Here is a 27739-nt window from a genome sequence, read left to right as displayed (position 1 = left end):
CTTTTCTGTAGAAACGCAGCAGAATTTTATCTTTAAACAATTTGCTGTGCTTTCCCTAGTTATGCTGCATATAAAAAAAACAGTTTTACAGTTTTCAGATAGTTTAGAATCTCAGAACTTTAAAATCTGTGTTGTTTGATAATTTAATTCAATTAGGAGGCGACAATCCCCAACTTGTCTTTTATACTGACTTCACCCATAGACTTGCTTTCATTTCCATCATGGTACATTCAGGCTGACACTTGGAATATATGAAATACCAGCCATAACACTGATAAGCCTAAACCTGGTTTCCCATGATCCATTTTTTAAGATTTACGATTTGTGAAACTCTTGCTGTCATGGTGATATAATCAGACTCCAAAATACAAGGCCTGGCAAGGGGAAGACAATTGCAGATATCAGCTTTCTACTATTTCTTTTTATAATTTAACATCCTGGCCTTTTCAAAAAAAACTTTACGGAAGTTCATGAAAAAATAATCATCAGGTGTATGAATAAGGATATGTAGTYGTCAATTCCTCCACCTTTGTTTTGCCTTGCGTTATCTGCCAAAGCCATTCAGACAAATTTAACAAACAGGAAAAGACATACTTTGGATGGATCTGAACAAGGATTCAATAGCATATTCCACTTTCTTGGCTCCAATATATCCATTCTGGTCTGCTCACTGGCCAAAGGAAAAACCACAAGAAAAAACTAACAAGTTCTGAATTGCTGGTACAACTAGAGTCTGAGCACATGATTGTCACTGCATCACCCAGTTATGCCACGTTCTCTACTAGTTCAGAAGATACAAAAAAAGGAAAGGAAAACGGCCTTTCCAGCACCGGCAGACCTGAAAACAGTAGGTCCAAAGTACCCTATGCCCAGCCTATGTACTGATCCCCTGAAAGGCTCACCTCGGAGCATACAGCAAGTCCAATGCACATGCCTTTCCACACCTGTGTGCCTGCTCTATGCATACATGGCTGCAGCTTCCTCTGGAAGAAACTCCAGTGCCTGCATAGGTTGATAGCTGTCTAAAAACTTGTAGGTTGCTGCCTAAAGCAATAGGGTAACAGCATACCATGAAAAGCGGAAGAGTTGGCAAACAGACAAAGCCAGGACAACGGGTTCGCGTAAGGCACTCTGTCACACTTAGTGGTTCTTTACTTCAGACTTCTGTTTCTCCTCCACAAACACCGGTGAAAAATAATTACAGTAAAAAAGAACAAAACCAAGACTTTCTTTCCTTACATACCTCCCCCAAAATGAGCATCTAAAAAACAACATACACAATGCCAAAGAGTTGAACTCAAGGCAGTTTTGTTGACTGCACTGTGAATCCCAAGACAGAAGACGTCAGGAAGGGGGAAATGATATGGCTAAAAGGATACAAAGGGTGAGACAGACAAGCATTAGTTACAGAACACATGAAACAATAGGTGTTTTATGGTCTTTCAAGAAATTTTAGTTTACATAAAGCTAAGTGGTCTCTCTCTCAAACTACAGAGTACTAAATTAAAAAGATAAAATCAAAAATACAGCATATTAATGCTTAAGATATAGAACTGTACATAAATTCCAAAGCTTGCTAAAACTTACTACTTTTAGGTAAAACTTGAAGTCAAATACATTATCGAATTTCACTAAACTAAATATGGCCAATAATCAGAACCACAACTGTGCAGCTTATCAGAGACCGGATACTGCAGTAGATTGACCACACTTGTCTTCCTTCCTTCTCCCCAAAAGGTTGTCCCATTTGAAGCTTCAAATAAAGAGAACAAACAGGGAGAGGGGAGAGATGCAGACAGCAAGCAGAGAAAGCTAACACATAGCCTTATGAAGAAGCAAGCTGTTGTTCAAAACGAACATGTGATTGAAACTTAGAGTGATAACTAAACCAAATTCCTTGAAAATGCTTTGGGGTGGGGGGTGGGGGGGGGGCACAAAACTAAAACAAACTGTAGGTGTGCACCAGGAAGTAAACTGAAGGTGTTCTAGAGAAAAAAAAATAGAATTAACTGCAAGCTTAAAGAGAGCAATACAAGTCAGGTTTGCAGTCTACATATCAACCTAAGATATTTAAGATTTTCATTTCAGTTCTGAAATGGAGAAAGAATACTACCACTGTTTTAGTGAGGCACCTCCTTGGGTTCCTATTTTAACATCACAGGTCCCCATTTTTATTTTCATTTCTTTTTAAAAATTGCTGAATGAGTAGTCATATTTTCTTGCCACAGAGTAAAACACTTTTGTAAACAGTTCTTCTAAAAGGTGCTGAATTTATCAAATGAAATAATAAGGATATTCCAGAGTACCAATTCCCRAGTCTCTGATGCAACCAAGGCAAGGAACTAATGGATTTCCTCCTTCCTTCTCCTCCTCCTGCCCATTTTGCAAAGGTGGGGAACAATGGTTCTTCATTACAGGAAACAGCAGCTGCATCTAAGAGACTTGTATACTAATTTTTTGGAAAAACAGGCTTTTTCATTGCAGGAACTACGACACTTTCATTAACGCACAATGCACTACAAGGCCATTCATACAAGTAATTGTATATTTAACATATCATTCTGACATCTCATTATCAAAGCAAGAAGCTTTGTTTAAACATGTGTCACAAGTCGATTTTTCCCGGTTTAGGGGAAGCCTTTCTCTGTTACTTGAGAACCTCTTCTGGGCAGTAAGCCATACCTCAACCGATGGGAAGAGTCTGTTATGGATCCATAACTAAAAATCCATATACAGCAAAAACAGGACATCACATAACAAAACCTGTATCTTCAAGTTTGTTTCAAAGGTGCAAAGTGGATAACGATGGTAAATTCTTATCCAGCTGATACAATCCTGAATCCGAGCATGAAACGCGTTGTGTTTTTGTTTTGTTTTTTTTAAATTGATAACTACGGTTTTGCAGCTGGAGAGCCAAGAGAGAGCTGCAGAAAATGTCCGGATTTTCTTTTATCCATCTGTGACTTAATGCGGGAAACATGAAAAGACATGAAAAAAGAAAAGGTGAAGAGAAGCAGAAGTTTCAAAGAGCCAGYTCCAGAAGGAGCAAAGATAGCAAGTAATATTCAGGAATGCTATTTTTTATTGACTTCAAGGGAATTTCATCAGGATGCTTTGGAACACATTGTGTTTGAAGAGAGTACAAGGCAAGACTACTAAATAAACTAAGAGAAGAGAAAGTAAATAATGCAATACCTCTTGAAGCAAGAATATTAGAATAGGAAATACAAAAAAAGTGCTGGGTTTTCAATTACCATTAACTCAAATGCATAAACAAAATTAAAGGGTTTGTAAAGCTGCAGAAGATTACATAGCTCCTTCCTAGTTGTTAAGTAAACGCTTCTAGTCACTTGAGACTCTTTAAAGACAGCGATTTACGTAAACTGGGCCAAGAGTTTGAAATTAGCATGAGCATTTCATATTTAAAATTTATAATATGTATAACAAGGTAAGGTTTTAAATATAAAGGGCTTTTTTTAAACGTCATGAAGTCCATTTTAGTTTTTACAAACTAATAGTCACATTAATGTTACAAAAAACACTATATTGCAAACACAATAGAAGAGATGTAAAATGACTCACATGAATAATCCCACTGACTTTAATGAAAACTCTTTAAGTACATGTGTGTTTTAAGCTAGAGCTACATTATTAAAAACCTTAGGGATATAGAAAATTTCAGCATTAAGAGTGAGGTGTTAATTAAGTGTAGAATAAGCAGTAGTGAGAACCTACTTGTACACAAAAGTCAAAGTTGTGAAAAATCAGAAGCCTCAAAGGGAAGGCACCCAAATTCCTATTTCTGGTGTTCATTAAAGGATTTTCAGTATGTTAAATGATCTGGCACAAAAATATCCTCACCTTAAACATTATCACATGAATTAAGTGTTTCAGCTACCTTAATTTACGGAAAATAAACTGAGATATGGGTTGTGAACAGCCATAGCTAGAGCTATTTTATATTCTATTGAGGCAAGGTCACTTAGAATAACTCCTTTTATCCTTATCCTTTCCTATCCTCCCCCTCCCCTCCAAAAGGTTTTAAAGTATTTCCTTTGCCCCTTCTCCTTTATCAGCAATTTTGGTTAATCAGCATAGAAATACCACACCAAATCAGACCAGAGCCTAAGCTTGTTCATAATAAATCTCAGRTGGTAAATTCTAGAAAACAGACCAAAAACATCTCTGTAAAAGCTCCATAACAGCCTGAACTACTGTTAATTTTGCAAGTTCATAAGTGAAGCTTTTTCAAAACATCATTTAAGCAAAATCATATAGAGAAAAAAAATTGTCAACCTTGAGACTAATATGAGTTACCATAAGGAAGATGAGCAGAGCACTTTGTTTTAAGCCTGGCTAGGACTGAAACATGTTCAAAAGCTCATGATGCTGGAGAAAAACAACCAGACTATATACTGGGTGATACTATAAGGGATTCAGTGTACAACATTCAAATACTCTTCTGCTTTATGCTGAATGATATTATTAACAACCAGCTGGTGCAAGAGCTAGGTGAGAGGTTCAGAGAACAAACGTAATCAAGTCAGTACCGAACTACAGCAATTCACATCTTTCTGCCTTCTGTCAGTGTTCCCGTAGAAAACCTTTCAGACAAAAGCAGAAACATACAAACAAGCAGTTACGATATAAAATACCAATGAATTTTTTTAGATGGTTAAGAGTAAATTCCAATAGAAAGTTTCTTCCACAGCTATAGCAACTCTTCCTTTTCCTCAGAGGAAAATGGGTTCCAAATATCTAGAAGTAATAAGCACTTATCAAAATGCTTTGGCATTAAACCTACCTAGATGCAATACAAGCAATATAGCTATATCACAAATCATGATCATCATCTTTTAACAATCCCTTTCCTAGATTTATGCAGGATTKCAAGAATAATCAAGTATCAACTAAAAAGTTAAGCAAAAGATTTTTTTGTTGATCTCTCCTCCTACCTAAGCTTCCACACATTAAACCTCAGGTGCTGGGGTTTTTTTTAATTATTAAGTAAGCTTTCTATTAGAAAGCTAATTATTTAAACTGATTATATTAACCTTTAGAGGACAAATAGACTATTAGTACAAACAGAAGAATTTAACAGCTTGTTTTGATCCCAGAATGCAGCATAAGGTCCTTTTGTGCAATAACTGAAAAGCTTTTAATAACATAGCGAGGATCAGATGATCGGAACCAAAATAGAAAAACAGTGTTACACAAGTACCTGAATCAGGTTCCACAGTCCTCAGAACAGTTTGCATTTTCCATGTAAACCTCAAACAATGCAAAAGTATGTTTCAGTCTTATCCTAGATGAATAATACATTTATTAATAAACACAATCACAGAAATTACACTTGTGCATTTCCATTCTTTTCCATTTGAGAGCTTCTAAAGCTGTTAAGTATTACCAGAGTTTATATTTTGAAAGAAGTCGGATATTTACAAGAGTAACAAGGTTTTAGTTGAGAGCTACATAATTTGCAAGTGTTTATTTGTTTTTGCATTTTTAAGGTATTGACATAGGAGTCACCAATTTCAATGCAATTTACATAGTAAGAATTAGGCACTGGGCTGTTCTGGCTCCCTTATCTTTTCCTCTGCTGAGCTTTCTCTTCTTCCTCGCTTGACACACAGTTTAAAGAAAAAACACCAAAGTGGTACCAAAATTCTTTGATGGCAGGGGGAAGGATCTAAGTCATGCAAATTAACCAAGCCAAAGTATTTAAATATAGAAATTTAGCAAACCTCTTTCATAATTTTCTTCCATTAGTCTCAAGCCTCTAATTACACATACATGATCATTTCCCAAATGCAAACAGTTCTTTTCAAATGCAAAATGGAATGAACACTACTTTTTCTCTTTAATGACTTAAATTAACAAGTTTACCAGGAGCACCTTACCTTAAATTCTCATCTAGCAGMAGTAACAATCCATCCATCCCCACAGCCTATTAACCAATACTGCATACTTCAAGCAAATATTGCTCATAAAAATCATAGCGTAACATAAGCTTTTGCTGAAGATAAAAAGAAAAGATTAACGCTCATCAGTTTGGGGGGTGTGGGGGGGAATCCAGTCAACAATCATGTGGAAAATGCTTCTGAAAAAACTAGCCTATCTAACATAATGAGCAAGTATGGCAGCTTGAAACAAGGTTTTAAACTTGAAGTAGTACATTGCACTCAATTAAGCTCATTTGGAAGCATCACCAAAGCAACCCTCCTCTTGAGCAGGACTTCTCAAAACCGCTTCCTCCTCCTGTATCTCGCTCCAGGTCTACAAGTCCTCTTGCAAAATTAGGACATTATTTGTCCACAGATATTCCAGAACAGCTCTCTCCAAGCAGTTCTCAATAGTATAGACCTAATCCTATTAAATAAAGATTATCAATATTTCCAAATGAACAGGTAGAAGTTTCAATATTATTCTTTTCTACCATGCTCTTGAAGGCTGAAACACACCAGAAGCAAGTCTTCAAGCTGTGTCTTCCAGTAAAATGGTGCAATTCTCAGTATCGTTTCTGGAACTGGAGTGATTTGTTTGCACTAGTCATTCCAAAATTTAGAAAGCTGTTGCTTTTCTGATTACAGAGATGCAAAGGTATGCACAGTAATAGGCACAACATTGTGTGCGCACACCCATACACGATCCTGTCAGACCCACTCACTGAGGGAGCCAAAAATTACCCATTTTAAAATATGATCTTTGATTACTTACAAAGTCATAGAAAATACAGTTATCCCTTTAGCAAAACTGAACAACCAACTAAGACAAGTTTTATATATGTATATGTGCATATATAGTTTTGTTTTGTCTGGAGAAGGGAGGACTTAAACTACCAGAGGTCTGTATTTTCTTTCCTTCTCTTTGTGAAAGCCCTTGAGGCTTTTTTACTTTTTAGTATCACAAATTCAAGAACCCATGGTTAGGAAAGGTCTGAATGAAGCTTCCCTGACAGAAATTACACAATAATACACTGCAAATTTCAAATGCAGACTATCTGGAATGAGGAATAGATATACAAGTCTAATTTCACAAATAGTAGTCAAAGTGCAAGTAGAACACACTTAGCAGCTAATCCTATTTTTAGTGTTACACAGCACTTTCTAATCACATATTCACAATGCTTCATGGAAAGGTTATGGAAATGGAAAAAGGTTAGCACTAGATGAACAGGTGTTCCCAACCAGGTAAAAAAGTTTACAGGAGGAAAAAAAAAAAAAAGACAGACCACCAACTGGAGAGCTTCATGCCAAAACAGTAAACTTATGTGCAAAGAACACATTTGCTAACTGGTCCTATACATTAATTATAAGGCCATGTAATGATTTGGAGCATATTATTTGGTGCTTTTACTTTAGTATTTTAAGCCAAACAAAATAATTTCCGCCAATATTATCCATTGTTGCCACCCACAGGTAACATTCCAGATACCTTAACATTTTCTAGATACCAAATGCAAAGTAGTTTTTCAGCTTTATTAACTGGGATTAATTTAAAATACTTTTGCTRACTTTTTCACATTAAAAAAACCACAAGATCAATAGGCCTTTCTGAATTTTTAAATTTATTACTCATTCTACCACTAACTTGTGACATAATAGTTTTATGTTTGTATAACCGCCTCCTCCCCACCCCCTCAAAAAAAACCACTCCACTTTAAAGTCTTATCTTCCTTCTCTGAACACCAAGTACGCCCCCTGAAAAGTGTGCAGACTCCTCCAGCTTCTAAACCATGATTCCTGGAACAGGTGCTATAAATCAAATACAATAGGAATATTTATCYGATGGCTACAGATAAGGAAAAATAGATATGGTACTTGGGACTTTTTTTAACCCAGGTTTTAACTTAAGTCTTTCCCACAACAATATTCTTTTGGGACCATATTCAGATCTTTTCCAAGCACAAATTCATTAAGCAAAACATTCATTTCCACAGGATGACCAGGCAAGATACGCACATTGTACTTAACTTCATAAATATTCTACTGTCAGATGGCTTAAAGCAGAAATACAACACAATGAAAAGAAAGCTATTTTCAATACATCACAAACTAGACACTCTAAATAAMGTCACAGAAAAACTAAGTGGATTAAACTTCTGAAGCACGTTTTTCAGGACTTCTGAATTTCTAGAATTGCTGACATATCAGATGCTCAGCAGATCTGCAAACATATCAGAGGTCACCAAACCCTAAAGGAAACAAGTAGCTTAAAGTCAAATTCTTCCCCAGTGTGACTCACTAGGATAAGGCATAACATGAGAACGTATAACTTGGATTTTTTTTTTGTTTTGAAACAGTGTAAATGCAAATGAAAAAAAGCACTCCAAGTGAATGCTTCGAAAAAATTATGCCAAATCTCACAGAATCCTAACACCATTCTTCAAATAAGCATTAGTGCTCTGGCTGCAAAACTGACCACGCAGTCATATATCCAGTGAAACTGCCTTGCTGTCTTTTTTACTGTGAAGACAGTTCAGAGCAGTTTTGGTTACAGCATTTGCCTGACAGAATTGGGAGGGGAAACAAGGGAAACATTTCACATCTTTTACTCAGTCCTTTGCAGACAGCTATAACATTAAGGACATGATATTTTTAAAATGCTTGCTACCGCCTATTTATTCATTAGCAACAGCTAATGGAGTTACTCGCAGAAGCTTTAAGAGGGAATATCCCAGCAGAAGGTATCCTTCCTCCCTTGAGGCAGAACGTAACTACCGAGTGACTGGCGGAGGAGAGGGAGACAGAGGCTGTTAGAGGCTGTCCCCCTCCTGGTGCGGGCAGTGATCCAGAAGAGGGTAAATGACAAGCCACACGCATCAATTCTTCACATAACCACTAACCATGCATTTATATAAAGAAAAGCTATCCTAGAAAGGCCTGAAGCATCTTTTTCAAACACTTGCCTGCATAAGAAGGGGAAAAAAAGAAAAAATTCAAGTGCTAAAATTTATTCTTTGGACCTTATTGTTGCAGCTTCCACATTACTCCTTACAACTCTAGCATTTCCTTGCAGTTAGCTACCCTATATGCATTCCTGTAATAGCATTAAAGTTACTTTGTTTTTCCAACAGGAATGGTTGTTTTTAATGAAGTGACTCCTCATCACAGGATTTCAAGTTCTCTCTCAAATGTTTTGTTGAATAGACATATACTTTTAAAAGTTCAAAAAAATCAAACATCTGAAATTGTCTTTTGAAGCTTAGCTTAATATAGCGTTTAAAGTATTTTTCTTCTTCTTTTACAGGCCTCTTGGATGTTTGCCAGTAGGGCTCTAATGTCAGTGCTGTAGCATCCAAAGTGCTATTTTAAGCCTTGCTGTGCTGACCGTTACATTTTTCAAGCACGAGAACAGCTTCCTGAAAAATAACGATTGTGAATGAGTTTTTATTGTTAATATATCTTGGTTTTGCTTACATGACACATCTTCATTTCTGAACAACACTTTGAAAGAGCATCGTAGCTGCTATGTCTTTCCTCTACCTTAAAGATGCAACAACCTTAAACTTTTGTTATTCCATAAAATCAGTAACACATCATTGCATTCCCACTAGCTTTTAGCAGCCACATGATCAATTCTGATTGCTCACATTTCTATAAACAAGTCAAGGGTATGGTCCTCTTCTGTACCTCCTTTCTTCCATTTGACTCCATTAGTTTYCTCCTTTTACTCAGAGTCCTTTGCAGACAGCTATAACATTAAGGACATTCCTCCTACTTTGGAATTGTTTCCAATAAAGTTAAAATAAGTAAGGACTCATACTGTAGCTTATTTCTAGTCTGGAAGAAGAAAGTATGCAGGAGTATCCTGTCTTCAACAGTTTCTAGCACCTGATACTCCAGAACAAAGTCACTGCAGAAGGTAGCTATGGCAAGCCTGTCTCAGGGAGATGCATTTGTTTCCCCTGGATTAGCTAGCAGCAGTCCTAGAAGCTGAAGCCAAGAGTCATTTACCTTTCCCTGAGTACTATTATAACTCCGTGTACTTCCCTAAATAAACATACATAAACACACCCACAGTTTTTTCTTTAAATGCTAACTTCTTGGTCTCCACGATATCTTGCGACAATGAGTTCAATAGGCTAACCCTATGTTATAACAATTCCTTTTCTTTGTCAGCTTGGTATCAGCCAAGTTTCAATTTTACTGGTGTCATCTTGTTCCTGAATTATCTGAGGGCACATACGAAGGGCCAAATCTGCTTCTAAGCTAATTTTCATTTAGAATAAGTTAAAAGAAGGGGGGGGGGGAAGGGGAGAGTCGTATTATAGCTTTAGGCTCCTTATGAGTCATTGTCTCAACTAGAAGTCCGATTTACGTTTACCATTCAGCTTTAGAGATTTGTTTTTCTTGTTTTAGGTATTACTTCATTATTTCATTTTAAATTCCTTCTAATCCCTGTAGATCATACTTAGTCATTAAAAAAAAAACACTATTATTCTGAAATGTTCTAGTAAAGGCTTCAGTGATACAGCAGGCCTTAATTTATATAGCATTACATCTTTAAAGACTCAAATTCAAATACTTGCTTAAGTTACAAGACAGCCATTCGGGATTTTGTATTTGCCCATACCAAAACCAATTGATCATTTTGATACATTTGGCAGCAATTCTGTGCAACAGAGCTAGAACTCTAAATTAAACATATTAATCCAACCAGGGTAATACTGGTTAAGACTGGAAAAACAGGAAGGCAAAAGCAACCAGATAAGATTCTCCATAGTTACTTGGGGAACATATGTGTGACTATAAGACAAAAGGAGAGCCACCTGTCCTAACAGCGGCTCTGCTTCCTGTTGCACCAAACATTACAAGCAGCACAAACCCAGCCCAAGAGGACAAGACCAAAGACTTCTGGCCAAGTAAGAGCAACTCTCCAGGAAGACAGAAGGGAAAAAAATACAAGAGGAGGCCTTCCCACTGTCTGAAGAGATGAACTAGCAACACGCAAACTTCGCACTTGGTTAATTTTTCATATTATGCTTTCTCTTACCTCCTTTTGTTGTTTCTGCTGCTGAGATTCACCAACAGTCTAGTCTTCCTGAACCAAAGCATGAATTCTCCATCAAGTGTTCTCAAGCAGAGAACAGCAGATCCTGAACTGAACTGGACCAGACCAACAGACAAGCCCATGACGCAATGTAGAAGGCAAAACAACTGCAAGGCTATTCCAGACTTAAAACAAGAAGGCTGGGACTTCATTTTTCTTAATGCATTCTCTCAAGCAGCACAGGAAAGGAGCAGGAGCAAGTGGTCAAGGCAGTATTTAAGTACATATTCAGAACGCTGAATATCCAGTGAAGCTGGAACACAACCAGTTCATGTCATGAAAAGCAAACAAATCTTAAAATGAAAGTTACATGTACATAAAATATGCTAAACTGGTAAATCTACAATTAAAGTAGACCAATTGTTTCCACTATCTACAATCCTGGTGAATGTTGGCCTCAATAGTTAAGGCATCAATTAAAACAGCCACCTCCAGGAGCACACAGCACCCCCACAACACTCAGCCACACCAGCCAGGCTGTACTAAACTCGCTCTACCTTGTCAAAAGCTTCTCCACAAGTCACTTCTCCCTGTGGTGGTGGGCCTCTGTGGCTTTAGATGTCTGCTGCCTTATATTTTAATGCAATTTTTGTAGTTTAGTTTTCAGAAAAGTCAGCACTCAAGAGCTAGTCTTAGTTTTGATGTTTCCTACCTATGCAATCTTAGTTCAGCCCGCTAACATCYATCTACCACACAGAGAAAACTGCTTACTTCACCAGAAATAATGACTGCAAATCTCTCCTCAGCTACTGCATTTCAAACAGACCATTTCTTACCAGTTCAAGATTACAATAAACCTTTTACTACCCAAGAACAGCCACAGAGAAGCTGGTTACATTCACTGACAGACATTATAACTAAAAAAAAAAAATTCAGATGTGGCTGGATTTTCTTTCATAAAAAACAACAAAAAACAAAACTACCTACTTTTACCAGTGATTACATTTGGTACATTTTCTTTGTGGTCTCTTAAGCCAGATTTAACTACCAATGGTAGTTACTTCTTTTAACTCTATGTGAAGAAAAGCATTGCTATTTCCAGCAACTTCATGATTTAGAAAGACTTGTTTCTTTTATCTTGCATCTTCTTTAGACATGCGCAACTTAGGTCAACGGCTGACAACACGCAACTGATAGGCACAAATTGAAACATCCAATATTCATCAGCCACACTGGAAGAAGCATTATATAAATACTACAGAAAAATTACTGTATGAATGTATAAAATAATTTTAGTGTAAATTTATCCTGAAGTACAGACAGTAAATTCACTGAACTGAAAAGTATTCGAACAAATTTGCTTTTGAAAAAAACAGAATCCAAATTTGTTTTACCATGAATTCTTTGCCCATCCTGATATTCCTGTAGATAACAAAATGAAGTTTTATAATTTGGCATATTGGTTACATTTTAAGAAGAGGTTATATTTTAATGGTTTAAGAAGTTCTAACATTGAAAGAAGGTCTACATATACATATTACAATTTACTACAGAAAAATATAAGCTCTACCCTTGAACATTTCTGAACAACATGGACCTGACATTGCCAAGTTGTCTATGCCAAATTCTGCAAAGCTACATTGCAATATTATTATACTAATGCAATCTGTGTGACCGTTCTAACGGCCAAAGAAACAATGCCATAGGAAGATCTGTCTACATACCCTAAGACTATAGTCTTAAGCCAGAAGCTATTAACTTTCCTCTTAAGTCCCAGAGAGCATGCATAGTTCCTACCATAAAGCACTTCTGTTCCAAAGCTATATGACAGCAACTCTGAGAAAGTAATTTTAAAAAGTACCTATATTTTCATTTAATTACAAGATTTTTAAAAGCCAGAAAGAAAGAAGAAAGGAGGATTTGGATTTTGAGTAATTGTTAGGATCTTGCATTGATCTGACTTGATCTTCTGATTTAAATTTGAATGGAATATGCAAAGTCTGTCATTGAACAAAGGATATCTAAGTCTTCAATTTATTTTTTGTTGTATATTTTAAAAGTAATTTTTTTTTTTTAAGACATTTATGCTTTATGTTCCTGGAACATAAAGGATGGTTTAGGCTTTTTTTTTTTTTTTTAAATCAAGTTTCCTTATATGCTTCTCCAATTAACAGGTGTAGCGCTTAGGTGTAGGGGGAGGGTTGCACATTTTTCTTAAACACTTTTTAGGTCAGTAAATCTCAAGGCAGTCTTCTGTGTGAAGATACATATGAACACACACTGAAGCTGTTTAATGTTCCTTACAAAATTCTTGAGAGAGCTGTTTCAGCAACACTTTCAGACAAAATACCTTCATCTAATAGCTCCACATCCACTAGAAAAGCACGTTCTAAGTATTTTAAATATCATCTGGGTAACAAAAATACACATTAAAGATTCTCAGAGATTGGATCCTGAGAGTCTGACAAATGCAAAAAGTGAAGATAACTACTGCTAGTCACAACTGTCTGCTATAACATGTTAATATTTATTTTTCCTCTTCTACAGACTACAGTGCTCTTCTAGAAGCCAAAAAATATCCTCCCCTGCAGGTCCTTCTTCCATTTACATGTTAATTTCCAGTGCACTAAGATGACTGCTCAATGACATCTCTGTGCTCCACCATAAGCAAGCAGCACCAGGAATATCCACATCCCAAAAGCAGAGAAAGTAAAACCTTACAGAAGCTCACCCATGCCCTGACCATGACAAAATGGCAGCTCAAACAAATAATTAAGTTCCAATGCAGTAATATTCCAGAGACKGTGTCCTTCATTATTAACAAAATATATCTCTGCAGCAATATACAGATTATTATCCTGCTTTGCTGCTATGKTTTTTTCCATAGATCACTGAAAACATTTAAGATTTTGCCCGCTTTAAAGTACCCCTAACCCCAAATCAGTTCAGAAATAATATGTACAGGAGACACCAAGTCCTTTTGAATAAAGATTATATTTCCTGATCTTTGTTATAGAGCAGTCAGCAAAGTGGAGCCCCAATTCAGGACTAGCTCTTTTAGCTACTACCACACAAATAATAAGAGGCTACATTGCCAACAACTGCATATAGTTAGCTCAAACACACATAAGCCCAATGCCATTTCACAAAGAGAAAGCTTAAAAATGCTCATATACCCTTTCCCCTCTAAAAAGAAAGAAAAACAAAAACCAAAGCCATCATCATACACATATTCCACGCCTTCTTTCCTCCCTCCTCCATCTCCAATCAAATACGCACTGAGGAGCTCCTCTTTTGCAAGGAATTGTGGAACTGTAAACAGGCTTACAAACTTGGAAAGAAAGACAAGAACAAGGAGGCACACACACATCTTGCACCATTCCCTAAACAGTTATTCACAACTTGCCATTTCACCCAATTTAGGATATTAGGCCTACTAAAGAACACTTGGCAGAGCAATATGCTGATCCATCCTTAACATCATAACCTCATTCAATAGATTAAAGAGGTACATTTATACCTTGAATTCATCTGAATAGTACAGTAAATTTAACAAGTACTTAAAATATGCAGTCATTAACTCATGGTTCCTTTTATTTTATTTTCACTTGGTTTTATTTTGTAAGAGTGTAAGAAATGGAACCATAAGAGCAGCAACTGCTCCTTTTAAGTCAGCAATTTAAAAAATAATAATAATAAAGCTTTAAATATTCCCATACACATGTGTACACATACAGATAAGGTAACATACTGAATTTTAAACCCAAAAGTTTCCCCCGACATTGAGTCAAATAGTTCAGTAGATATTTCAAGTTAAAGGTAGATCAAGATTGTCACTGAATGGCTTGTAACAAAAATAATAATAGTGCTGAATATAAACTACTGCTATAAAATCCTTCCTCGCCAGATTTCAGAAGTATTCAGAGCTTACGCCTATGAGTTTATAAGAATCCTGAATTGTGACTGACATCAAGGGACGATGACAATCAATACRTTGCACAGGCTTCCACACACGACTGAATCAAACAACCTGAGTCCTTCTGCTTCCCCCTACATGCCTTTCTGTAAGGCAGGCATTACTGCAGGAACCTGCATCAAATCCGGGTCCACTTCTCCCATTCCTGTCTGTAAGTGTTTGAAACTAAGAAATGGAAGACTGAAAACACTTCCTCTGCTTAATCAGATCTTAATTTCACAACTATTTTGTCTTTAAGCCTAGCACATAAACAAATTTAGGACAAAACACTACAACCATCAGCAGAAATGAATATTCAGAAGAAATCCTAGCACCATTTGTCAGAGGAGAATTACCAAGCTGAAAGTAATCTTTCAGAAAAATCTGTAGAAGTTAGGTTTTTTGACTAAGCTTAGCCCAGTTCACTTGCAACATACACTAAACAAGCAATACATGATTCAGGTTCTGCCAGCATTTTTAGCTTGCTCTTCTTTAAAAGAGCTAGATTTCAAAATTGCAGTCAAAACAAAAGTCAAAGCAATCACACAAGAGGTACTGAATTTTATTTTTAATCACAATCTTTCTTCACTCTTCTGATTTATATTCTCTGCAATCCGAGGGTGGAGAATAGAATAAAATAAGGTTCTACATTAAATTCTGCACTCTGTTGAGATGTTACATTTTGACCCAGGCTAAGACAAGGGCTTTTCTCAGAGTAGTTTGGAGATAGCTCATACAGGGAAATTAATACTGATATTCACTTCTTTAAACGACTTCCTAAGACCTTATTAGTTGCAACAGCACTGTGTATTTAGAAACACAAGTTTAACATAATTAGTTCTTGTCTTCATTTCTTCAGTTCTTTTTATATAAATTATGATTGCCAGTCATTATCTCTCTTTCACCCATACACAACTGTGACAGAGTTGGGTGAAATGAAGGTCAGAGGAAGCTTAAAAGGAGTTTAAGTTCTCTCTCATCTTGACAGGGATTTCATCCCTCTCCATTGTGCAGCTGGACTTCAAAGTTACTGAAAAAATATTAGAAGGTATTTCTATCCCATACATTTATTTACAAACACTTAGAGGAAAAATATCATTTCTAAACTGAGCACAGGCAACTCACCACAGATACCAAGTTCAGATACTTACAAGATACTTACATTGCCATTAAAAGGACTGCTGACTAGATACACAAGCACAGACTTGGCTAACAATAATTATTTCTGTTACTATTACTGACCAATAAAACATCAGTTTACAAATAAGAAGTCAGCAATGCTTGCAGAAAACATGGTAAGTTACATTTGGTTGGTACCTCCTGATCTTACAGGCATGAATTGAGCGTAATACTCAGGAAACTGAGATAAACACATACCAATACCACTTTGTGTTGAAATTATCACATCTACATACTCCATCTTTAAGAACTATACTACAGTATAGTAGTATAAAAAACAATTACTAAAGGCACACAGAGACATCTGTGTTTTAAGCTGCTTTAAGTACTGTCTCTAATATTTAACACAGCACTTTGATATTGTTACTTAAGCAACAGATACAGAAGCTCAAACTCTTCATTACACATGAAGAAATCAGAGTCCTGCAAAGCTCTTGTTGGATATCTGCACTAATTACAACAGCAACAAAAAAAGACATATACAAACAGAAAGTTGAAAAAGTACTTAACTCCAGCACAAACTCAAACAGTTTGCCTAGCTCAGTAGTTTAGAAAACCTAGCAGCAGCAGGTTAGGAAACAGTCTTCAAATTTATACCTTACTAGAAATAGTCTGCATCTTTTCAGCAGACTGTGGGCCCATCTGTATCTTTCAGTTAAGCCTAAACTTACAGAAGATCTTCTGGTGTTTGTTTTAGCAAATTATAAATCTGTACACCTCCACTATACTCAAAAGAACAGGTCATTCAAAAGTATATAAACAGATTACCAAAATACCCCTCAAATTTTAATAAAATAAAATACGAAGTGCAGTTCTCAGTTTTCTTGAAAAAAAAAAAAAGAACATCTGTGGTACCTGCATTTGTTGCACTTCAAGGATTATGGTCAGTTTTAGAAATGTGTTAAATTTCTAATCCTTAATGATGAAAAACCTTAAACTGTGTTACTTCCTGCTCTGTTCTTAAATACTTTCAAAGTTCTGCCCCCAGTTCAGTTTGTAAAAAACCTATAACCTCAGCGATGAAGATTAATAATAAAGGATAATTTGTTTAGGAGGCAGTTCTATGTTGAACAAAGAAAAAACACCTTGACTCTTTTGGAGCACTGCTGGCCCTGCATTGCAAGAAGAAACACAAACTGGGACAAGAACTTCAAGCCTGAATGCCTACAATACTTAATTATGCGTCCCAAATATCAAAGGTACTCAATATGTGAAGCTTTCCTGGTGCTATGCACCTCATGAAAGCAGCATAGTAAGCATTTACTTAAGAAGAAAAAAAAAGAAAAAGGTTTTTTTTAACATACCACAGCACAGATTGGCCTAAGTCCCCAAATTTAGGAAAATACCTAAACATATATTTTACATGCTTAGCTCAGTGGTGAGAACTTGACTCCATATATACACATGGAGCGATACTTATACACTGGAATTCACTGCCAAGTTTACACAACCTAATTTAAATGATTTCCACCCCTCCTCAAAAAGAATTCATGTAGCAGTTATTTTAAATTTACAGTAGTATTTAGGCTCAATAGACACTTTCTCTAATTTTAAATATTATGATAAAAAGACTAATTAGTAATTCTCCAGAGTTTCACTAAACAGTAAAAAAAAATAGTTAAGTCACCAACAATATGAAAATAACTTAGATGAAGTCACAACCAATAAATGTAAGTTAAAATTGTGGAGCAGAAAAATTCACAAGTCACCTCTGAAGTACAAAAATAATAAAATGCCAAAAAAAAATTTAAAGTGTTATAACAGAAGAATTGCTGGCTCAAGGGAAAACGCTAGAAGAGTTTACTGTGACTGTTCTAGTCTACCTAAACATGCATCTGATTCTACTTTGAAAGTGTTCAATTTTATGAAAATATTTACAAGTCCAGTTAAAGTGTAATGTTATATTTGTACTGTGATGAGTAACATTAAGCTCTGCATGGCACCAAAGTCAGAAAACCTCATTTAGGAGGCACTAGCAAGCCAGTTACTCCTTAAGTTAACTAACAATGATAAAATATCCAGTCTATCACATGGAATACTCTTCAGCATTTGCATGTATAGGATTGTTACAATCCCTGCCTGTCAAACTCTGTAACCTCTAATTCTCTCTCAGAAAAATCTCTCCAGCTTCAGTGGAAGATGGAGACTTTTGCATATAACTAACCACAAACAAAATCCTGCCTCAAACACTGATAATGCATAACAGATGTGGTGGCTCACACAAAATGAGCCGATAAGGGCTTCTGTGCCACAACAGACTGCGCCACAATTACTTTGTTAGCAAATTGCAAAGACAGGCCAAGAGTTAAGTTGTTATAGAGTAAGACGTTAAAGCCAGAAAGATAATTAGCTGCCCCAGTTTGATACACATATTATGCAGCACTCCCACCGTGCAATTCCTAACTCTATTTTAGCCTACTCTCAAACATTCACAGAGAGAGTGGTATCTCCAGTCACTCTTCCTGAGTCACTCTTTTCCATTTTAGTTTTAGACTATGGTTTCTTTATGGTACAGTTACACTGAGTAATTACCAGTTCTCTATTTAGTGACTGTTACCATGAAATAATTTACTGAATAATCACAATTTCCTACCTGTAGTCCCTGCTTAATGTGCTGTTAAAGTATGCTTTTGCTTAATAGTGTAGTCTTGGGTGCCCAAAGTGCAGTAAAGGAAAAGTATAGGCCCACTTAAGTCATTTGTAAAAGTGTAATAGAATAAAATGTGCTATGTGTATAATATGTAAGTTAATCAAGAACAAAAAACAACCAGAGCATAAAACCAATGAGAACAAAGACGCATTACGCTTTTCTGTTCTTGATTGTGGTTTACCTATATCATACTGCAAACCCAGATCACATCATATTACTCCAAGAAAGGTCATACCAAGAATCCACTTGCTATTATTGCACTGATATTTGTGTGCATAATTTCTTCTCACAATACTATGCTAGAAATATTAGTGTTTACAACTTTATCTACTTCCTAAGCCTTTTTAGGCCTGTCCCTATACAGCTCACATTCTGCATTACCTTCTGTAAAGTGAAGAGCTTAGTTATTATAGTTTTGTTTGTAGCACAGCTGCGCAAGTCACACATCTTTTTACTCACACTTAAGCAAGGCACAGCATAATGGCTTTTTTTTTTTTTTTTTTTGTAGCTTACCAGTTAACATTACAGTCATTACTCTATTGCAGCATTATCTAAATCATGGTAACTTGTCAAGCCTGAAACGCTCCACTGCCCATACACAAACTGAGGAACAGATGATTCTAATTTCCAGTTTAGCCTGCAATTTTAAGAAAGCAAATCCTAGAGAAAGCAAAGATTTAATGCTTTTCAGCATTAAAACTCAAGGTGTTTTTTTTTTTGGCGTACACATACATAGATGATTTAGCCTGCTTATACATTGACAAATTCCAGAGAGCAGCCAAAACTAGAGTGGTAAAGAACATTTTCTGGAAATCAAGTTATCAATTGGACAAGCACATTTCTCAGCATCTCCAACAGCCTGCCTTGTCTTGCTTACAGCATTAAATTACTGCTTTTACAATCCTTAAAATATGCTGATTCTTCCTGTCCTTAAAGACAATGGAATACCAAGCACTGTAGCAATCCTTGGTACGAAATGTACCATGGCACAGAGGGACCGTGTCTGTGAGACCCCAGAGAAAGGCCCATCCAAACAGGTATCATGACTTTCTGCCTCTGTCAAGCTCACTCATTCACCCTTACTACAACCACATAGTGAAGGCAGAGCTATTGCTGTCATTACATACACTGAAAAACGTGCTCATTTGGGATAACTAGTGTCCAGCATCACAGAATTCAATCCACAAGAGTCACAGTGAATCAAGACTGCTGCAGAGATGTATGGGAGAGCCGCTAACTCGTTCAACTAGAACTGGCCAGTAGATATATGAAACACAGACCCTAAATTCCTCCTTATTCTTCTTTATTTACAGTAGAGAACTAACAAAGTCCCTTCTTCCAATGGAGGAATTTTATTCCATCAGATGAAGTGAGAAGCTGAACCTGGCAGAATGACACAACAGTAACCATACTTTCTTCACCAAAGTGCTCTCTCTATTCACTCATTTGACCTACTATTATTGAGGATAAATGCTTTTCAAGTTCCAGAAATGGTCAAATTGAAGATACAGACTTTAAAAAAAAAAAAAAAAAAGAGTCTGGAAGTCAAATTCTGTGATTTTCAAATTGGTGGCAAGTCTGCAAAGTGAATTTAACTTCTGAAAAATGGAAGACAGTAACACTGCTGCTATGGGGACTAATGATGCAACTCACATAAACTACCATAAATCCATGCAAACCCCTGTTGTGAAGTACCTTCTTAAAGTATCTTTGTCCTCTTTCCCAAATACGCAGCAAATGATAAAATCTCCAAGTCCATATAAATGCCAAAACAACTTATCAAACAAAAAGCAAAGCTTGCAAAACAGTTATCACAAAAACATATGTAATTGAAACTTGCAGTTCTACTTTCAAATATGTTAATTCACCACTGCTTATAAACATCTTCAACAAATATTAACCTACATCTATATAAAAAAGAAGAAGAATTTCATTTGTACCTGACAGATCTTCATACAACATACCCATGGATATGATATTTTACCCAATTTCCTGAATGTACTCTCTTCCTTTACAAGCTACTACTAGTTACTAGAGATTACTACTAGAGATTCTTGAGAGTCTGTTTACAAGTGTGTCAATTCACATGTTCAGCTTTAATCTTCCAGGCTTTCCACAGATTTAATAACAAGCCAAAATACACATGCTATACATAAAATGTCTTCCAGAATTTTTTTTGCTATCTGTCCAGTTGTAGGGAGATTTTAATAAAACAACTTCTTATATCTTTTTCTCTTTGAAGAGAAATTAAGATAATAAACAATACTTCAAATTTCCATGTCAATTTTATTGGTTTATTATCTTTTCCTTCTTTCTCTTTTGCTTCATTGCTGGATGAAATGCATAAACAGGTGAAAACAACTCATATCAGATGAGAGAATGAAAGCAACTCTACAGAAAATGCTGACAAAGACAGAAAGTTGTTAGTTCTCTCATCTTTCATTTATAAAATCTGCTTTTGAGTAATGGTATATGAATTTTAAAATTAAATTGGTTTTATATTCACTTACAGCAGCCCCTATTTAAAAAAAAAAAAAATCCATGTATTTTACTGTATTTAAGTTTTCACTTTACCGGTAATTTAAGAATTGTTCTTGTCATCTGCACAAATTTGTCTTGAGAGTATCTGTAGAATAATGAAGCATTGTCTAGAAAGATATAGAACTGACTCATTTTGCAATGTGAAGTATAAATTTACAAAAGAATTCAGCACAATGTTTTCCATACTTAAAGATTTCAAAAGCATTAGAGTAAAACAAATGAAATCCTCCTCTACAATTTTAAAGATTAAATACTGAGCTCAGAAGAACATGTCTGAAATGGATTGGATTTAATAACTGAACTGCATAAATTGAGGTAACAGGCACAAGTCTAAGGAAATAACTATATGAAAATCATGTGTTTAAAACAAAACAAAATCTGTACCATGACTCAAGAAAAGAATAGAGARAAATACTTAACTTCAAAAGAAATGGCCTGTATTTTTGAAGACTGAAATATTAAAAGAGACGGTGAGTCTACCAACATTTAAATACCTAAGGCATACCTGAGAAGCTGAAGGAACAGCAGTCAGAGGAACTAGTTTCTAATACAGAAAATTTAATAGTACTGTTTGCATCTTCTCTTTAAGAAATGAGTTTTGCAAATTAATCTTCCATAGGGCATTCTGTTAAGCAGTTCATTTTTCATATCTCTTATTTCAAATTGTAGTAGAGATTAAAAAAACTCATTCATATTGGGGAAATAATGGTTACTGTTTTCAAAACAGATGTACTCTATGCTGTCTACATTTAAAAGACAATGCCCTAATAACAGGCATAGAAAGGACTGCAAATGGTATTCAAAAAAGTAGGACAGGGCTGAAGACTTAAAGATGTTGCCATGTCTTTATACACAATTATATATGGGTTTAATGAAAGCTGAGAGTTAATCTAAACAAGATATTACATGGTTCAGATGTTTCTTCAAAGGCACACTAAATGGAATTTTACAGCTTCTTCACCAGCCCAATTATGTCATCACTTACACGTTTCACTTGCATTTTTTTTTCCTCCTTTTTCCCTGGCCAAGTTTAGAACCACTTCAGATGTATCAATATCTATCTCGAACAATAAAAATATGTATTTCACCCTCATTTCACTTGTATGCATATTTGCAGTATATCTGCTCTTTAAACATTTAGGTACTTATATAATACATTACCCTCTGCCTCCTGCAAAAGAGGATAATCTAACGGCCAAAAACTCTCAAGAGAGTTCTCACCAGAGACATTCAATGGCACGAAGATAAGAGAATAACAACATATCTTGCACTACTTTTAGGAAGTGACAAGATCCAAGCTCCAGACCAAAAGCAATTCCAGAGCCAAGAGGACAATATATACAACACCTTGACATGAGATTCCCTGAAAGTGCAAATCGCAGTCTCACTAATTTTTTTTTTGTTTTAGAGGGAGATACATAGAGAGAAGGTGCCTCCATAAATTCTCTCTCTCATTATACACAGAAGTGAATTCATCACAACTGCAACACAAAAAAAAAAATCTTAATAGTACAGAGCCATATCCTGCTCTATGTAAAGCATCTAAATGATTTTCCAACTGTAGTTAAACAAAAGTAAAGTCTACCTGGAGATGACAGCTAGAATAAAGACACAACGTTCATGGGAGAAAAAAGGATGTGATCTTTGGCCAGCCAAATAACAGAGGAAGAAGGCATTTCTGGCTATTGTTACACTCAGAGACTTAGACAYTCTGGGAAAAACTAGCGATCACGACAGACAGCTAACACGTGCTCTTAAAATCTGGGTACAGTCACGTGCTAGATGTGATTTCTCAAAACACTTTCAATACCAACAAGCTTATGATTCCCTTACTCAGTTGGAACCTCTTGGAAGCTTTATATATATATTTATAAAAAGCCCCAAGGAAAAGGCAGATCAGTGTTCCAGTTTAGAAAGATTGGAGGAAAGAAAAGCAAATAAAACAAACTTCCATGAAAACTGACTATTAGTAGCGCTATGGTGACATTGTGGGCTTTAACACCTCAATCTGTCTTCTACCACCTTCACATACTTATTGACTAAAAACAATCAAAATGGAACAGTGTTGGAACTTGTCTTCTAGCACTCCTGGAAGACAAGCTGCTACTCATTATAGCTCTCTGGCATCTTAGAAAGAAGTGATGAAAGCCACTAAGACAGTCAACACCTCATGATCAGCATAATCAAAGGCTGCTGATAGAGTTAGCATTTTCAATATTAAGAATCCAACCTCTACCACAAACTTTTTTTTTTTTTTTTTTTTTTTAAAGTTTGCCCACTGTTTTTTCTCCTGTTTTAAGTTATGGCACCAAGCAGAATTTAAGTGCCTCCCCTCCCATTGCTATGACATTCTTTCCCACCTTGAAAAGCGTTCAGTGCTTTATTTTGTTTCCTTCTCTCAATCCAAGTTTTTCTTTTACAGTGTTCTTTTCCATCCTCCCCTCACTTTCAAGGTAAATTGTCTTAAATTTTCTGCTTCTCTCATTAACATAGGKTTTTTTTTAGACAATAAGTTATTTGGGAGAAGAAGCACAATCTTCCTATTCATTTGTCATATCACAACAGGTCCTCAATAGAATAAGGAATTTACAGACATAATTAATACTAAACAACTGCACTTTAAAAACCGCTGTTAAGACCACTTTATCCTGCACGCGCAGGAGCCTTTGGCAACTGACACAGCTTCTTTGCGCACATTGTCAGAGAAACCAGAACATTCACATGCATGTGCACACACCATTAAGACCAACCAGTTCTCATTTATTTGAGAACGTGAAGGTGGGAGAACGTGTACTGTTTGTTACTCTGACAGCATAGAATAGGCACATCAGATACAAAGCCTCACCGCCCCCTCCATAGGCCTGAGCTGCTCTCACAATGGATTAATATTTTGAAGCAAAACCACCAAAACCAGAAGTGCCCCAAGTTCAATTTAAAGAGCCACAACAGTGTTGCTGAATCTCCCTTTTCCCACCATACTCATTTGCCTAAAGCATCTCTTGGCTGTCAAAGAGAAGGCTTCTATGTATACACCACAGGCTTGCAACTGGTTCAACTTGAGTAAGATCAATACTTGAAAAGAGAAGCTGAGGCAGGATGAAGTCTAGGCTTGTATAAAAAACCTACCTAAGAATAAATATTAATTATTTCAGTATAATAAATAATCTAACTTACAATCACCACTAGCATACCCACATTCCACAGTATTCTTTTGTCTTCCTCTATACGGTGGTAATACACACATTGTCACAGATTGTTAAACACAATTCACCCACGCAGCAGTTCCAGAGGATAATCAATACAGTCCACCCCCTTAAAAGAAAAACAAATATCTTAATATACCTACATGCACCGTAGCCTGAGAAACAATATTTGTAATTAGACAAAAATATCACAGCGCTTCATCTCACAGAACGGCTGTAATAAGAGCTGCAAGTTAGCRCATCTCAAGCTATCGTACGGTGTATCTTTTAATAAAGTTACAGGCAATCTTACCTCTCATCCTCACCATCAACAAGATGTGTTGTCAATGGCAGTACCTTCAGTGGGAATAGGGAAGCAGAGGATGGCATGTTGCTACCACTGCCGTCTGAAACAGCTGATGCTCCAACACTGCTGTCACCACCGGCAGCTTGAGGTAAACCAACTAAGGAAGGTTCTGTAGGACGTCTGCCATCTTCAATTTGGCTTACAACTGACTGAGCTACTGACTGTGCAGGGAACTGGGTAGAGCTTAGTGGTATCTGCTGTGCCATACTCTGTGCTACTGGCATACCTATACTCGTTGATATCAACGGAGGCTGACTAACACTTTGAGACAAATTCCCATTGTGTACAGCCGATGCTTGCGCTATGTTCTGCGGCTGTCCCAAACCTATAGAAGCAGAAGGTATGCCAGGAGGTACAGCTGAACTAGCTTGACTTGGTGCAGGAACAGTAGTGGCAGAAGGTATAGGGCTAACGGCAGGCAGCTGCTGGCTGGTCATTCCTTGGACTACGGACTCCACCGCTTGGGCCTGCGGCTGTACAGGTAACAAAGTATTTTGTTGAGCAATGACCATTTGCTGAGGAAGGCCTGAAGCACTAGCCTGTAATCCCTGTTGCATTATTCCTGTCTGCACAGGCTGCACTACTTGTGAAGATGGAGGAGCAGCTGCTGACGGCATAACTGGGGGTGGAATTTGGTTTGCAGCAGAAGGTGGTTGCACCACAGTGGCTACACTTCCTTGCTGCCCAACACTGAGCATTTGACCACTGGCACCTACGCCAGGTATTGATGCCGGCGCATGTGCAACAGGCTGAGCTGGGGCAGCAGCGGGATGTGCTTGTACTGAAGGCTGCATGCTTGGTGCCTGAGCAATGGGAACCGGCGTGCCTGCTCCCACTCCTGCAGAACTGGGCTGCATGGCAGGCGCTGGAGTCTGAAGGATCTGCTGATGTTGAATGTAGTCTGGCATAGCCCCTGTAACAGAGTTTTGGTTCACTGGTTTCACATGACCTGCGGCCATCTGCGTAGGAACAGTTTGTTGCTGCTGCTGTTGTCCATACTGCAACTGCTGCTGTTGTACAACTGGCARAGTTTGCACAGGCTGCGCTGGCTGAGAATACGGGAGCTGCTGTTGAGCCATGCTTTGAATGGCAGGTTGTTGGTGGCCCAGAGATGGGGATACACCTAGTATATTAACTGGGGCTGGCTGAACCCCAGTAACAGTGGTTAGACTGGCCTGTGCAGGAGGCTGGACCCCTTGCTTCTGCTGTGGATAGCTGACTTCTTGAGAATGCAGCTGAACTTGTGCAAGCTGTGATTGAGAAACACTCTGTGGTATACTAGATGCTGGAATTGCTGGAGGAGCAGTACTGCTAAAATCCATCTGCTGTGGACCCACACCTTGAAATGCTTGCTGCTGTACCACAGTAGGTGCTCCCATTTCTCCGCTTCCCACACTTTCTGTATAGTGACTCAATGTGCTTACACTGCTGCTAACAGAACTCCCACTGGTGCTCTCCCTTTCAGAAGTCACTTCAAGCGGGTTTTGTTTTATCGTCTCTACTGCTTTGTTTACTGCTACTCCTTCTGTAACTGCCACAGTGTTTTCTTTATCATAGAATTCAGTGCATGTCCATCTACCTTTTTTGAAAGGTTCAGAACTAGAATCTAATTTTACAACTCTAAACCTTGATGTGCCAGCTGCGGGTTGCTGCTGGCTTGATCCCACTGCCATTCCTGCAGTTGGATTAGTAACATTGTTAATGACATTAGAGGAAGCACTCGTACCATTGCCAACACCACTCAAGATATTCACATTAACATTGCTGCTAGTTCCAGACAAAGCATTTACATTACCAGTACTTGGGATGTTACTTAAATTTATAGTACCAAGCATGCTGCTTGCCACACTAGAGCTACCACCACTCATATTATTTAAGGTACTAGTTCCGGTAGCAGGACTTACACCTAAATTGCCAGGAGTACTTGTAGTGCGGATATTAGACATAACAGACGCAGGAGAACCAGTGGATGATGCAGCAGAAACTGGTGCAGTTGATATAACATTGTCAGAGCTTCCAGTTGTTGAGAGTTTTCTAAATGATGGACTGGGTGGTGGTCCTCCAGAAACTGGTGTACTGCCCATCCCAGGATGCGATGGATGATGGTGTCCATGATGGTGGTGGTGAAGATGATGGTGATGGTGAACATGATGGGGGTGAACATTTCCATTGATCACAACACTCTGCTGGGGGTGATGTGGCAGAGGAGKGTGCTGCTGAGGAAGATGAGGCTGGTTTGGAGAAACAGCCCCAGGAGTCTCTGCCTCTTGGAAGTTATTTAAAGTCTCTTCAGAAGAGCTCCGCTCCGGTTCTCCCAAGTCAGTGGCCCTGGATAAAGAAACATCCAGGATTTCTGAAGACGACAGGTCTTCAGTGTGGGACTCATCCAGGTCATCGTAGCTTTCCGTATCCTCAGCTATGCTGTTATTAGAGCTCATACTGGCCGATATTTGAGCAGGGGTCACACTGGTAATTTGGAAGCCACTTTTCTTTTTCATTTGAGCTCCAGTCTGTGCCAGAGGCTGTGGCTGGAGCTGAGACTGTGAGAGGAGGTTCAGGCTTTGTGGAGGAGGGGGTGTCGGCTGTGGACCTGCCGATGAAGATGCTGCAGCAGACGGAGGCAGCGGCTGGACCAGCAACGGCGGCTGATAATCCTCGGCGGCGAGGGCAGCGCTCCCCACACCGGTACCTGGCGCATTGGGAGCGGTAACGCAGCTGCTGCCGCTGCTACTGCTGCTGCCCCTTCTAGGAAACATTGCCGGGTGCGCCATCTTCCTAGCACTAATGTCTGCGGCTGAGTCAGGCTGGTGCATTGTATCGGGTGTATTTAAAGAGTGCAATCCCCCGGTATGGAGAGAGACAGACACACACAC

General features: G+C 37.6%; 1 protein-coding gene across 18 annotated transcripts in view; it reads right to left on the bottom strand.

Annotated features, from left to right (window-relative positions):
* Positions 1-27705, bottom strand: part of TSC22D1 (TSC22 domain family member 1) — a 96715-nt gene extending 69010 nt beyond the window's left edge. For all 18 annotated transcript variants that reach the window (XR_003257924.1, XR_003257928.1, XR_003257925.1 and 15 more), the window contains exon 1: positions 24813-27705. Coding sequence is in view for 5 of the 18 variants with exons in the window: in XM_026092207.1 (XP_025947992.1) it covers positions 24813-27679 (2867 nt within the window). In the remaining 13 variants the exon portion in view is untranslated. The remainder of the gene's footprint in view (positions 1-24812) is intronic.
* Between the last annotated feature and the right edge of the window lie 34 nt (positions 27706-27739).

This window comes from Apteryx rowi, unplaced genomic scaffold, assembly GCF_003343035.1.
Source record: "Apteryx rowi isolate R43461 unplaced genomic scaffold, aptRow1 scaffold_949, whole genome shotgun sequence".
NCBI lineage: Eukaryota > Metazoa > Chordata > Aves > Apterygiformes > Apterygidae > Apteryx > Apteryx rowi.
Note: the sequence above shows the minus strand (reverse complement) of the source record. Positions and strands in the feature narration are given on the sequence as shown.